General features: G+C 41.2%; 1 protein-coding gene across 3 annotated transcripts in view; it reads right to left on the minus strand.

Annotated features, from left to right (window-relative positions):
* Positions 1-5,978: 5,978 nt before the first annotated feature.
* The window catches only part of gtf2b (general transcription factor IIB), a 28,805-nt gene continuing 20,279 nt past the window's right edge, over positions 5,979-14,504 (minus strand). For 2 of the 3 annotated variants that reach the window (XM_072273379.1, XM_072273378.1), the window contains exons 4-7: positions 10,970-11,116; positions 10,708-10,837; positions 7,699-7,980; positions 5,979-7,042 (exon numbers count right to left, since the gene is read on the minus strand). In XM_072273379.1, the coding sequence (XP_072129480.1) occupies positions 6,909-7,042; positions 7,699-7,980; positions 10,708-10,837; positions 10,970-11,116 (693 nt within the window). In that variant the 3' untranslated portion in view covers positions 5,979-6,908. The remainder of the gene's footprint in view (positions 7,043-7,698; positions 7,981-10,707; positions 10,838-10,969; positions 11,117-14,504) is intronic. The other variant, XM_072273380.1, reaches the window with a different exon arrangement.

A 14,504-nucleotide genomic window follows, 5' to 3' on the forward strand; every position in this document is an offset into this window, starting at 1 on the left:
AAATTTGCTTGAATTCTTTGAGGAAATAATGGGCAGGATAGGTTAAGAGGATGTTGTTTATTTGAATTTTCAGAAGGCCTTTGTCAAGGTGCCACCCATGAGGCTGCTTAACAATAAGAGCCCATGAAATTATAGGCAAGATATGTACATCGAAATTAGACTGGCTGACTGGCAGAAGGCAAAGAGGGGAAATAAAGGGGGCTTTTTCTGGTTGGCTGTTGGTGACTAGTAATATTCCACAGGGGTCATCGTTGGGACTGCTTCTTTTCACATTATACGTCAATGATTTGAATGCTGGAATTGATGGCTTTGTGGCCGAGTTTGTGGTCAATTCAGAGATAGTTGGTTGCACAGGTAATTTTGAGGAAGCAGGAAATCTCCAGAAGAACTTAGAATGGGCAAAGTGGCAGGTAGAACATAGTGTAGGGAAATGTATATTCATATACTTTGGTAGAAGGAATAAAGGCAGACTATATTCTAAACAGGGAGAAAATACAAAAATCAAAGGTGCAAAGGGACTTGAAAGTTCTTGTGCAGGATTCTCAAAAGATTAACTTGCAGTTTGAGTCAGTGGCAAGGAAAGCAATTTCATTTTGAGAGGACTAGAATAGGCAAGGATGTAATATTGAGGCTTTATAAGGCATTGGTCAGACTGCACTTGGAAACTGCGCAGTTTCGGACACCTTATCAAAGAAAAGATGTGTTGTCATTGGAGACAGTCCAGACGTGGCCAGCAAGAATTAATCCAGGAATGAAAGGGTTAATATATGAGGAGTGTTTGCTGGCTCAGGGCCTGAATTCACAAGAGTTTAGAAGAATGAAGGATATCACTGAATCCGATTGAATATTGAAAGGCCTAGACAGAGGACATTTTCTATAGTGGTGAGTCAAGGACCTGTAGGCAGAGCTACAGAATGGAACATCCATTTTGAACAGATCTGAGAGGAATTTCTTTAGCCAGAGTGTGAGAAATCTGTGGAATTCATTGGCTTAGGGAGGCTAAGTAATTGGGTATATTTAAAGCAGAGGTTGATAGCTTGTTTAATTATGGGGTCAAAGTTTATGGGGAGAAGGGAGGACAGAAACATTGTTGAGAATCCCTTCCACCCATCATCTCAGTCTTTTTGACCAGCTACCATCAGAAAAGCAGCTCAGCAGCATTTGGACTAGGACTGTCAGACTGAGTAACAGTTTCTTCCCTCAAGCTGGGAGACTAATACATATTCCACCATCACTGAGGACACATCACAATGAGTGAACAGTTTACTGTTTACCTGTGCTGCACACTAAATGCACTTTGAATTATATTCTAGTTATATTTTGTTTAACGCGCTGGGTCTGATATACGTTTTGTGGATACCCCATGGTCCAGGGGAACATTGTTTCATCTGGTTGTATACATGTAGTCGATTGACCGTTGAACTTCAATGGGGTTGAGAGGGATAATAAATCAGCCATGATGGAATGGTGGAGCAGACTTGATGGGATGAATGGAATACTTTTGCTCCTATGTCTTATGGTCTTTTGACTATGACTCTATAGCAGGTTAACAGTGAATAGAACAAGACAGGTCAAAGGCTCAAGTTGCTACAATTGGCTCTTCACCAGCTTCCACAATGATTAAAGGCTTCTGGTTAGAACCATAATGAACTGGCTTTTGGGACCCTTAATGCATTCAGGAAACCTTTAGAATACTTTCTTAAAAGAACAAGGTATATTTTTAAATTTCATAGATGGCATAAGATCTGGGCATTGGATATGACAAAAACACATTAACCAAAAGTCAAAGACAGTTATTCAAGAACTTTAACACAAGAGATTCTGTAGATGTTGGAAATCCAGAGTAACACATACAAAATGCTGGAGGAATTCAAAACATCAGGCGCCATCTATGGACATGAACACCATTGAAGTTTTGGGCCGAGACCCTACATCAGGACCGGAAAGGGAGGGGGAAGAAGCCAGAATAAGGTGGTGGGGGGTAGAGGGGAAGGAGTACAAGCTATGTGTCAGATGAAGCCAGGTAGGTGGAGGAGGAAGTAAGAAGTTGGAAAATGATAGGTGGAAAAGGTAGAAGGCCTGAAGAAGGAATCTGATAGGAGAATGGAACATGGGATAAAGGGAGGGAGGGTCAGCAGGGCAAGTTGGTCAATGGCCTCTTCTACTGAGGCCACTCTCAGGTTGGAGGAGCAACACTTCATTTCATCAGGGTAGCCTCCAACCTGAAGGCATGAACATTGATTTCTCTAATTTCTGGTGATTTTCTCCACTCCCCTTCTCTTCATCCATTTCCCACTCTGGCCCCCCCTTTTAGCCCTTCTCTTTTCACCTATCTTACACCTTAGTCCTTTCCAGTTCCAATGAGGGGCCACAGCCAGAAACGTCAACTGTTTATTCATTTTCATAGATGTTGTCTATTCTGGCAAGTGAATGCCTCCAGCATTTTGTATGTGTTCCAGAACTTGCTTGGGTCATTACTTTTGCCTTACCTGATTGTCAGATCTCTTATCGAATGCAATTTCTGCTTTAACTCTGCATCCTCTCTGTTCAACTGCTTCTTCATCCAGTAAATCCTGTTGCTGCCTATTTTAAGCAGCCTTTGTACTGAGTTCTCAGCTTCGTTTCACATAGCCCTGCACACATTGATTCCTACAATGTTCTTGTTTTTGGAGGTGATATGTTATTGCAGTAAGTTACTAAGCTCCATTTAAGAACACAGCCACTGTTGGAAGATGCAAACGATTAGCCAATGCACCTTTCAATTAACAGCCATCCCATTATCATTCCAGTACGTCCTCCAACAGATAGGCCTGGAAGCCCCACAGTATATCAATGGAGGCAAGTCAAAGGCTGGAGTACCTGTGTGACCACTTCTTCTCCCTCAACAGTAATTACATAGAATGGGCTACACACCAAGAGGTCTTACGTCAGCTTTGGGCATAGGCTTGGGTTCCTTCTTTTTGTCCACACTAACTGTAATATGTATGCACTCTCTGCCATCCTACTGAAGTACACAGCTAGGATCAGCACACAGATCAGACAATCAATCTCGAATTCACAAAATTGCTTCAATTAAGTACAGAAATGCTTCACAGACAAGAAATCGTTGATCCTAATAAAAGTGCGTGGATAGATTTTTGGGCAGCAAATTCCCGAACCAGAAACTACTGCCGTTGTTAATGACAGACTAGAAAATAGGAGTCTAGAAAGAGGAATGAGGTGAATTGAAACCACATTCTATCCATGCCCCATAATTTTATATACTTATATCAAGTCACCCCTAATGTTCTTTTGCTCCATGGAAGGCAAATGGGAGAAGCATCAAGTGAATGCAGGTACCCGAGATCCTTGGTGGGTCCAAACTGGAAGTGCTGAAAACAGACCATGTTACAAATATCACAAACAAGAACAAAATCTGCAGGTGCTGGAAATCCAAGCAAAACCCACAAAATGCTGGAGGAACTCAGTAGACCAGGCAGCATCTATGAAAAAAAGTCAACAACACACACCAAAAATGCTGGTGAACGCAGGCCAAGGGTCTCGGCCCGAAACGTCCACTGTACCTCTTCCTATAGATGCTGCCTGGCCTGCTGCGTTCACCAGCATTTTTGGTGTGTGTTGCTTGGATTTCCAGCATCTGCAGATTTCCTTGTGTTTGCATTTTTAAAAAGAGTCAACAGTTGACTTTTGGGGCCAAGACCCTTCATCAACCCTAAACATCGACTGTTTATGCTTTTTTCATAGAAGCTGCCTGGCCTCCTGAGTTCCTCCAGCATTTTGTGAGTGTTACATATATACCTATATTTATATAAAAACCTACTGTGGTGACCAGAACTGCACGTAATACTCCAAATGAAGTCCATAAGACATGGGAGCAGAGTTAAGCCATTCAGCCCGAGTCTGCTCCACCATTTCATCATGGCTGATCCCAGATCCCACTCAACTCTACACACCTGCCCTCTCACCTTGATGCCCCAATTAGGAAGCTATCAATTTCCGCTTTAAATACACCCACGGACCTGGCCTCCACTGCAGTCTGTGGCAGAGCATTCCACAGATGGACTAGTTTGGCTAAAAAAAATTCCTCCTTACTTCTGTTCTAAAAGGTCACCCCTCAGTTTTGAGGCAGTGCCCTCTAGTTCTGGATATCCCCACCATCCTCTCCCCATCTACCTTATCTAGTCTTTCAACATTCAGTAAGTTTCAATGAGGTCCCCACGCATTCTTTTAAATTCCAGTGAGTACAGGCCCAAAGCTGCCAAATGCTCCTCATATGTTAACCCATTCATTCCTGGAATCACCCTTGTGAACCTCCTCTGGACTCTCAATGAAATCCTTTCTAAGGGGCCAAAAACTTGACAATACTCCAAGTGCATCCTGACTAGTGTCTTCCAAAGCTTCAGAATTATCTCCTTGTTTTTATATTCTATTTCCCTTGACATAAATGCCAACATTGCATTTGCCTTCTTTACCACAGACTCAACCTGTGAATTAACCTTCTGGGAGTCTTGCACAGGGACTGCACTATTGTTCCTTTTACCAAAATGTATTATCATACATTTCCCAACAATGCCTCTTTTTTGCCCATTCTTCCAATTTGTCTCAGCCCTGCTGAAATCACATTGCTTCCTCAGCACTACCTACCCCTCCAACTATCTTTCTATCATCCACAAAGCCATCAATTCCACTATCTAAATCATTGACAAACAATGTGAAAAGTAGCTGTCCCAATACAGACCCCTGAGGAACACTAGTCACCAGCAGCTAGCCAGAACAGGTCCCCTTTATTCCCACTCACTGCCTGTCAACTTTTCCTCTATCCATGCCAGTATCTTTCCTGTAACACCATAGGATTTTATCTTGTTAAGCAGTGTTATATAAGGCACTATCAGATGCCTTCTGAAAATCTAAGTAAATGACACCCACTGCCTTTCCTTTGTCCACCCTGCATGTTACTTCCTTGAAAAATTCTAAGAGATTTGTCAAGCAAGATTTCCCTTTATAGAAACCATGCTGACTTTGACTTATTTTATCATTAAACTGCAAATACCCCGAAACCTCATCCTTAATAATGAACTCTTAACATTTTCCCCGACCACTGAGGTTAGGCTAACTGGCCTATAATTTCCTCTCTTTTGTCTTCCTCCTTTCTTAAAGAGTGGAGTGACATTTGCAATAAATAAGTCTGACCAATAATTTGTAAAATTACAACATAACTTTCCAACTTTTATATTCTCTGCCCAGACCTATGAAGACAAACATGCCATAAGGTGTCGCTCAAGGAAGGAACACAAGGTTTCCACCCCAAGGGCAGCCCCATTCCAGCGCAAGAGGAGGCAATGGACCAATATATCAGATTGGGTACAGGGAATGCAATCAGAATGTTTGGCCACTGGGATGTTCTGCTTTTGGTGGATGAAGCGGAGGCTCCAGCTTGTTTTGGATCCCATGAGGGTCAACCTTCTGCTCTGCCTCCATCAATGTTCCAATCATCTCCTAAAAAAAAAAATCAAACCAGTGAGGCAGGTTTCCCAGATAAAGCCACGCCGACAGTCCCTGCCACTCCACAAGTTTTATCCTTTTGGAGTTTCCCCACCACTGAACAGCCTGCTGCCCTTGCTAAATAAAGGAATAAGCCTGGAGATTTTAAGTTCCTCCTTTACGTGATTGGAATTTTCCAGACTGCCTCTTTGAAGAGAAATGGACAGTGGACGATACAGAACTGAAAGATCTGTGATCTTAAATTGTTGCTTCCAGAAGTATGACTCCCTGGCTCCATCATATCTTTCCCCTTTGAATGACACACACTTGCCATGGAAACATAAGACTTGATTAAGAGTGTTCTGTCTTGGCAAAACTGAAACAGGCAGGCACGGGATGAAGTGATCCATCCCGAGTTTCTTGAACTTATAAACACAAGTTTCACGGGGGAATAAAAGTTGAAAGAAAACAAATAGCTTTGGCTAACATAGTTTTATGAAACAAAGTTAGATTTGTTGTTTTTATTCATTTCTCTGTACAATCACAAAAGCCATCTAGATATTATTAGCTCTTACTTTAACGATCATTAAAGGATTTCCCACATGCTACTAAAAGGAACTTTGAGCAACATATGTTGTGTAACTCACATAACACTGATGCAAAATGGAGCTGCTGCTTTAGAAAATGACCCCTCAATGTTAGCTAATTGATTACTTTCTGTACAAACACACATTTTTTCAGTGAAACCAGTACACAACAAATCTCCCCTTCTAAAATAAGCAATTTAGAGCTTCGGGACACAAATACTGCACACTTCAGTGCAATTTTCCTTGCACAGATAAAATCACCAAAAACAAAAAAAAATGCAGTTCAATATGTTACCTAAACAACCTACAAGCTTTCCTGAAAACCTGAAACTAAGCTGATGGTAAGTGCAATCTTAAAGCTTAGTAACCATTTCTTAACAATAAATACCAAATATGAAGTTCAAGAAATCCGTGTAGATTAATAAAAGGAAAAGACAAGCATTTAATTAACCTGAATATAGGTCTGTCAAGTTACAAGTTAGGAGTTCTACCAAAAAAAATACTGTGAATGAGCTAATCTGTCAGCAGCCTTTCACAAAACAATATCCCAAATTTGCATATTATATACAAAGTAATGATCTAAGTATAAATTCCTAACTTGCAAATATACAAATTATCTGGCAAGTACAAACAGTCTTGAAATTCAGCCTCGGAATGTATGTGCTGTATCTCGAGAGGGCATACTCCTCTGTTGCCTTATTGGTTCTCAAGTTGTTCACTGTAGTAGGTTTCAAAAACCAGTGATAATATTATCTTGTTTCAAATGTTTAAGGGGAAAAATGGCAATTTTTTCATATTTTAAAACAATAACTGTGTACATTCTGTGCAGACCAGTCCGGATTATAATTGGGGCAGCTTGTCGACCGGAGTATCAAATTTAAATTCAGCAGGGAAAAGGTCAGCTGCTCGTGGATAGATGAGTCTGTACGACTGCCTAATTGTGACATCAGCCACACCAGCAATGTCTCCAATTTCTGCAGGGGAATAAAAAATAAACATCAATTAGATTCAGGATACAGCCAGTCTTCATTACCTGCTGATATAATACACATGAATCACTGTCAGCTTCAGGCCCCACTGAATTTTTTCTTCTAATATACTTACTTGTACATGGAGGAACTAATCATTGTGTGTAAATACCATATTGAGAATACACTAGATCTTCACTGCCCTTAGGTACAGAACTCATCAGATCCATTACACACTGTAAGGAAGTACTTCTTGCTGTTTCAGAATGACCAACACATCACTCTGAGACACCGACAACTGGTGAGGGACACGCGAAGAGAAACACAATCCTCACATTTATCACAAGCCATGTAAGAACTTCAAATATTGGTACTTTATGAGCTTGGGAGGTGAGAAGATGGTTTTAAAAAAAAAAGCATGGGAGACAGATACAAGGAAGGATGGGGTTCCCCGTGGGAGGAAAAGGAGACGTCAGAGTGCTGGAAAGGGAATCAGTGGGGGGTAGGTAGTGAAGCAGGGTGATCATGGGCAGAAATCAGTTTTAGATGAATACATATTTCCTTCCCTGTGGATCCTTTATTTTCACAAATATTTATGCAGTTGGGTACATAAATCAAGTACAAAATACCATTATTCTTGAACAGATTAGAAGCTTGCTTACCTTTCTGTGTCCTTTTGTCTGCGGAAGCTTGTGATGCCATATAAATTGCTGCTGCAGCCACCGAAATTGGACTCCTGCCGGGGACCAAATCCAGTTCCACGGCTTTCCTTGCGATATGCGTTGCAGCCATTTGTACCTGCTTAGGCAACCCCAAGTTTGAACAGAACCGGGACATAAAGTCTCCTGTCGTGATTAGATCCACGCTGGTTTCCAGAGCTTTCAGAATTAGCTTGAAGCAGCGGCCTATTTCTTTCTTCGGAATTCTGGACACTGCGCAAATTTCTAACGGTAAAAGTGGCAGAGTATTAGACAAAATCAAGTGCCAATGGCATGAACAGAAGTCCGTGACGAATGAGGGCATTAAATGATTCTCAGAAGAAATGAAAGTTCATATTAAAATTGCAAGTGGCCAGCAAAAATTTCCAAAAACACTTGGAAAGTACTGCACCCATAACTGTACCCATCCAATCAACCTTGTACTGGCAGAAAGCCAAACAGGGGTGTAGACAGTTTTACACAGATCCTGCTGAACTTAAGACATCAGTATGTGTTAATATAAAACCAACTGGATGGCAGTATTTCAATGCATTTGTGCCATACATTGTGCATTAAGATGACCAACATGGTCATAACTCTTCAGTTCAGTAAAATTATTTTAAATTAACTATGAACAAAAAATTGCCTGTTCGGCTGCCAGCAACTGCTCAGGCTGCACCATTGAATTTTCCATTGGGATCAGCCTGCAGAACTGAAATCCCTGCTCGCCGAACTGTTAGGTTGTCGGAGCCAGACGAACAATTCAGACTTGCTCTTATTCTTCCCCCTCCCCCCTCATTATTTGCACCAATGGTTTAAGGCCCTCCACAGAAAATCCCACCCGCCGCTCAAATTATAACACTGCATGCCACGCATAAGAGTCACTGGCATATACAATCAGTTAAATACAAAGATCCATTCATATCTATTATGTTCATATGAAATGAGAGAATGACCACATTTAACTATATTCTTATATCAATCTAAACATCTTACAAATAACAGAAAAAGAATCAAAGTGCTCATCCTTGTTCTAGTTTCATTGAGGTAAGCAACTGTTTTGAGTTTATGAAAGGACACTCTACCCATTTAATATTAACATCCAGCAAGAATAGATTATGTGTGAAGTTCATTAGCGCTACCAAAATACCAGCTAATCAATTGCCACTTTTAACACCATAGGAAATCTGCTAGTGCTAAATGAAGGAACATTTTGTTCAGTAGACACATACCTACTGTGTACTGGATTGAGATGGCTCAAAATGATTTCACTTTAAGGACCCTTACAGAGAACAGACTCCTATCCCATCTCTCTGGATATAAATCCAGGTCCTAGAGGTGAAAGAAAAGTGTTAACTCAGATGACCATCCGAGCTTTGGCCAGGTGTAGAAAATGGAAAAGTTAGGTCTTAAATCAAAACAAAAAAAAAGATCCTGCTGCATTATTCCTTTTTGCTCAGCCTTGCATGACTGACGAACAAAACTCCAAATTCGCCTCAAGGAGAGGCAAGCAGTTGTTCTCAAAGCAGAACACTCCAGTTTGAGAAAGTGCTCTGTAACAGAAACCACTGGTCTGCAGAGACGCAAGAGCCTTGACAGGCCATATCTCATTCTAAACAAAGCTGTAAGAAATGCCTTGAGTGAAAAAGGGGGAAATCGAATGCTGCAATTTGGGCCAACCCATGTCACATCAGTTTTTGGTCTTGCCTCAACACCAAATTTAAGTTTCAATGGATTTGAACCATCAGATCTATGTAAAATTTCAGACAGAACTATTATAAAAAGCAGGAAAGTTGTTCCAATGCCCTGGCCAACAAGTTACCCAGCAAAAATACAATAGGGTCATAGAGCTCACTGTTGTTTATGGGACTTAATTTTGCGCAAATTAGCTTCTGCCTACAATGTAACAGTGACTGCATTTCTGAAGTCTTTGGAATGTCCCATGATTAGTTGTTGTCGACATTAAGCCTACGGGGACAGTCTTTGTTACCCTCAGCTAGCTTAGGTAATGCAGTTGTGTTTCGACAAATATGATACAAGTCAGTCCAGGATTGCCCAGAACTCAGATGTACACTTAAAACATGACTGGATTCTACAACGCTGCTGGTCTCAAAGTTCTTGGTAATATCAGAAAGGTCCGAAACAACAACAAATAACAATGGCTGTACTATGTGCCGCAGATTGGCTTTATGCTGCCACAATATGGTGGCAAAGGGTGAAAAGCCACTCCTGTGACGGGACAGGTCCCACAGATTTCCGTCCTGGACGGCACTGAGCATCTCAGTCAAGAATTACATCCTTATCATTGCAGAAAAGTGGCGTCTACCAGAGCTTGTAAGTGGTGGAGAGGCTCTAATGGACCCAGCACCACCCTGCTCTCAGATCCATAGAGAAACCCCGTTTCTGGTCTTATGACGGCCACGTGGTGAAGCATTGGGATTATAAACGATAGAGGGAGAATATGATTAGGTCTTCTCCGGTTTATAATGATTAACTGATGTGAATGCCTGTCATTTATTATTGACCACTGGGGTGTTACCAAGTCTTCTTCTATTAAGTTATGACTAGCAGTGAGCATTTCCACATCTGACCTTACGATGGAAGGAGAATACTGAAAAGCATCAATTCAATGAACTGAGCTTAATTTGCTGATCATCTGCTGTAAAGCTCAGTTCCCACCAATCATTAACTTCTTCAGTTACAGTTTCAACAACCAAAAGGTTTCCTTATGAATTTGAAGTGTCTTTGTGCTATGTTCGGAAATAACTCTATTTTTAATGTTGATGGCCGTTGTGTTCACTTCTTTAGCATTCAGCTTATGTGTCCATGAATCAAGGTTGCGAAGACTGCTAATTAAAAACTGTCAGCATCAATGATTATTTTTACCAAAACCAAGAATTCCCATTGAAAGCTACTTGGAATACAAAGAATTATTGAAAAATAATATAATTTTGAATTCCAGATCCGACTTACCTTTGAACGTTCGTGGCACACCTTCTTGTCTGCAGGCAATATACAAACAGGCAGAGGCAATGGCATCATTACTCCTTCCCTTTAGACTCTTCTGTTCATAGACTTGTTTAAATAAATTATTAGTTCGATCCTGACAGGGGAAAAGGAAGAAACCATTTAATTATGTTTGAGTTCTTAGATTTTTGAGAATACTAAAATTTGAAGTGTTCATTAAATTAATGAAATGATGCAGTGATTAAAAAAAAAAGCTCCACAAACTTACAACTATATTTCTGGGCAGATTTATCCTATCAGACATATTGCTGATTTCCTTAAATGCATTCATCATTGCTCGATCAGAGCTACTCATTGTCCGACGATTGTGGTATTTTGCATTTCCAAACTCATCAAAACTTGCTGATCCAGTACCCTGCAGAGGAATGCAAAGCAAGTAATATTCCCAAAAAGAAAAACCAGCTATAAATATACAAAAAATGCATAGACTGGAGTACTCTGCTACAAATCTCACAATAAACCCATTCGAAAGGATGCTGTGGCCTATTTGTAATCTAAATGTGAAACACTGGTCCAAGATCAATGAAGGTCAGTTTTCACATCCCTTCCAAGCTCATAAAAGGCTTTCTTACCAACATCCAGAGGAAATGCAGAAAGCAAACCAGAACAACTACACAACTTATAGGGAGGATTACAGTTTCTTCCTTTGATATGGTTATTTTATAGTTACACAGCCAACTATAAGGACAGATTTGTCTATGCACTTGAAAATCAAAATAATGTCCTGAACATACACATTCAATAAGCACAGTGTTATTTCCCCAAAGGAAGTAAAACTGCATTGGCTGTCAGAGGCCACCAGCAAAAGGGAGGGCACTTGAGGTAATAATCACGTCAGTTGGGATTGCATAAGACTTGAGCTACTTTGAAGAGTGGGGCAATCATTAAAACATCAAAATCTGCACATGAACCTGACCTACTTGAATTTAGCTTAGACTTCAAAGCTCGGTTTAGGGCAAAAAGGAACTAACCTGTAAGCTCCTTCAAAGGCTTTGCAACTTTAATTAGATAATAACTGACAACTCAGGGCACTTAAAACTTGGTGGAAGTGCTGGCTAAACTGCTCAAGGCAGCTTACAGATGGGATACATGCATAAAACTGGATTCGAAATTCGTTATTATTGTGACATAGACCAAGATCGAGTAAAAAGCTTGTGTTACATAAGACAAAGGAGCAGAAGTAGGCCATTCGGCCCATCGAGTCTGCTCCGCCATTTTATCATGAGCTGATCCATTTTATCCTATTTAGTCCCACTGCCCCACCTTCTCACCATAACCTTTGATGCCCTGGCTACTCAGATACCTATCAATCTCTGCCTTAAAGACACCCAATGACTTGGCCTCCACTGCTGCCCGTGGCAACAAATTCCATAGATTCACCACCCTCTGACTAAAAAAATGTTTTCGCATTTCTGTTCTGAAAGGGCGCCCTTCAATCCTGAAGTCATGCCCTCTCATACTAGACTCCCCCATCATGAGAAACAACTTTGCCACATCCACTCTGTCCATGCCTTTTAACATTCGAAATGTTTCTATGAGGTCTCCCCTCATTCTTCTAAACTCCAAGGAATACAGTCCAAGAGCGGACAAACGTTCCTCATATGTTAACCCTCTCATTCCCGTAATCATTCTAGTGAATCTTCTCTGTACCCTCTCCAACGTCAGCACATCCTTTCTTAAATAAGGAGACCAAAACTGCCCACAGTACTCCAAGTGAGGTCTCACCAGCGCCTTATAGAGCCTCAACATCACATCCCTGCTCCTATACTCTATTCCTCTAGAAATGAATGCCAACATTGCATTCGCCTTCTTCACTACCGACTCAACCTGGAGGTTAACTTTAAGGGAATCCTGTACGAGGACTCCCAAGTCCTGTTGCATCTCAGAACTTTGAATTCTTTCCCCATTTAAATAATAGTCTGCCCCTTTATTTTTTCTGCCAAAGTGCATAACCATACACTTTCCAACATTGTACTTCATTTGTCACTTCTCTGCCCATTCTTCCAATCTATCCAAGTCTCTCTGCAGACTCTCCGTTTCCTCAGCACTACCGGCCCCTCTACCTATCTTCGTATCGTCAGCAAACTTAGCCACAGAGCCCTCTATTCCATAATCCAAATCGTTGATGTACAATGTAAAAAGAAGCGGCCCCAACACTGATCCCTGTGGAACACCACTGGTAACCGGCAGCCAACCAGAATAGGATCCCTTTATTCCCACTCTGTTTCCTGCCAATCAGCCAACGCTCTATCCACGTATGTAACTTTCCCATGATCCCATGGGCTCTTATCTTGTTAAGCAGCCTCATGTGTGGCACCTTGTCAAAGGCCTTCTGAAAATCCAAATATACAACATCCACTGCATCTCCCTCGTCTAGCCTACTGGTAATTTCCTCAAAAAATTGTAATAGGTTTGTCAGGCAGGATTTTCCTTTAAGGAATCCATGCTGAGTTCTGCCTATCTTGTCATATGCCTCCAGGTACTCTGTAACCTCATCTTTGACAATCGACTCCAACAACTTCCCAACCACCGACGTCAAGCTAACAGGTCTATAATTTCCTTTTTGCTTCCTTGCCCCCTTCTTAAATAGCGGAGTGACATTTGCAATCTTCCAGTCCTCCAGAACCATGCCAGAATCTATCGACTTTTGAAAGATCATCGCTAATGCCTCCGCAATCTCCACAGCTACTTCCTTCAGAACACGAAGGTGCATTCCATCTGGTCCAGGAGATTTATCGACCTTTAGCCTATTCAGTTTCCTGAGTACTTTCTCTGTTGTAATTGTGACTGCGCACACTTCTCTTCCCTGCCACCCTTGAGTGTCCGGTATCCTGCTGTCTTCCCCAGTGAAGACTAATGCAAAATACTTGTTCAGTTCCTCTGCCATCTCATCTCCCATTACAATTTCTTCAGTATCATTTTCTATCGGTCCTATATCTACTCTCACCTGTCTTTTACTCTTTATATACTTGAAAAAGCTTTTAGTATCCTCTTCGATATTATTTGCTAGTTTCCTTTCATAGTTAATCTTTTCTCTCTTAATGACCTTCTTGGTTTCCTTTTGTAAGGTTTTAAAGACTTCCCAATCCTCTGTCTTCCCACTAATTTTTGCTTCCTTGTATGCCCTCTCCTTAGCTTTAACTTTGGCTTTGACTTGTCTTGTCAACCATGGTTGCATCCTTTTTCCACTCGAAAATTTCTTCTTTTTTGGAATATACCTGTCTTGCACATTCCTCATTTCTCGCATAAACTCCAGCCACTGCTGCTCTGCCACCCTTCCCGCCAGTGTCTCTTTCCAGTCAACTTTGTGTTCATACACAGTCAACATGCTGTTCATACACAGTGTATTGAGGTAGAACAAGGTAAAACAAATGCAGTACAGAATAAAGCTACAGAGAAAGTGCAGTGCAGTTAAATAATAAAATGCAAGAGTCCAACTTATGCAATAGTCTTCTAATAGTGAGATAGCAGCTGTCCTTGAGTCTGGTTGTACATGCTTTCAGGCCTTTTTTCATATCTTCTGCCTGCCTGATGAAACAGGGGAGAAGAGAATATGTCTAGGTGGGCAGGAGTCTTTGATTGTGCTGGCTGCTCTACTGAAGTTGCTGAAGTACACACAAAGTCAATGGAGGGGAGTCTGGTTTCTATGATGTGCTCAGCTGTGCCCACAACTCCCTGCAGAGCAGGTGCCATACCGAGTTTTATGCATCCAGACATGGTGCATCGATAAAAACTGCAAGTCA

Source organism: Mobula birostris, chromosome 12 (assembly GCF_030028105.1).
Source record: "Mobula birostris isolate sMobBir1 chromosome 12, sMobBir1.hap1, whole genome shotgun sequence".
In the NCBI taxonomy this organism is placed as follows: Eukaryota; Metazoa; Chordata; class Chondrichthyes; order Myliobatiformes; family Myliobatidae; genus Mobula; species Mobula birostris.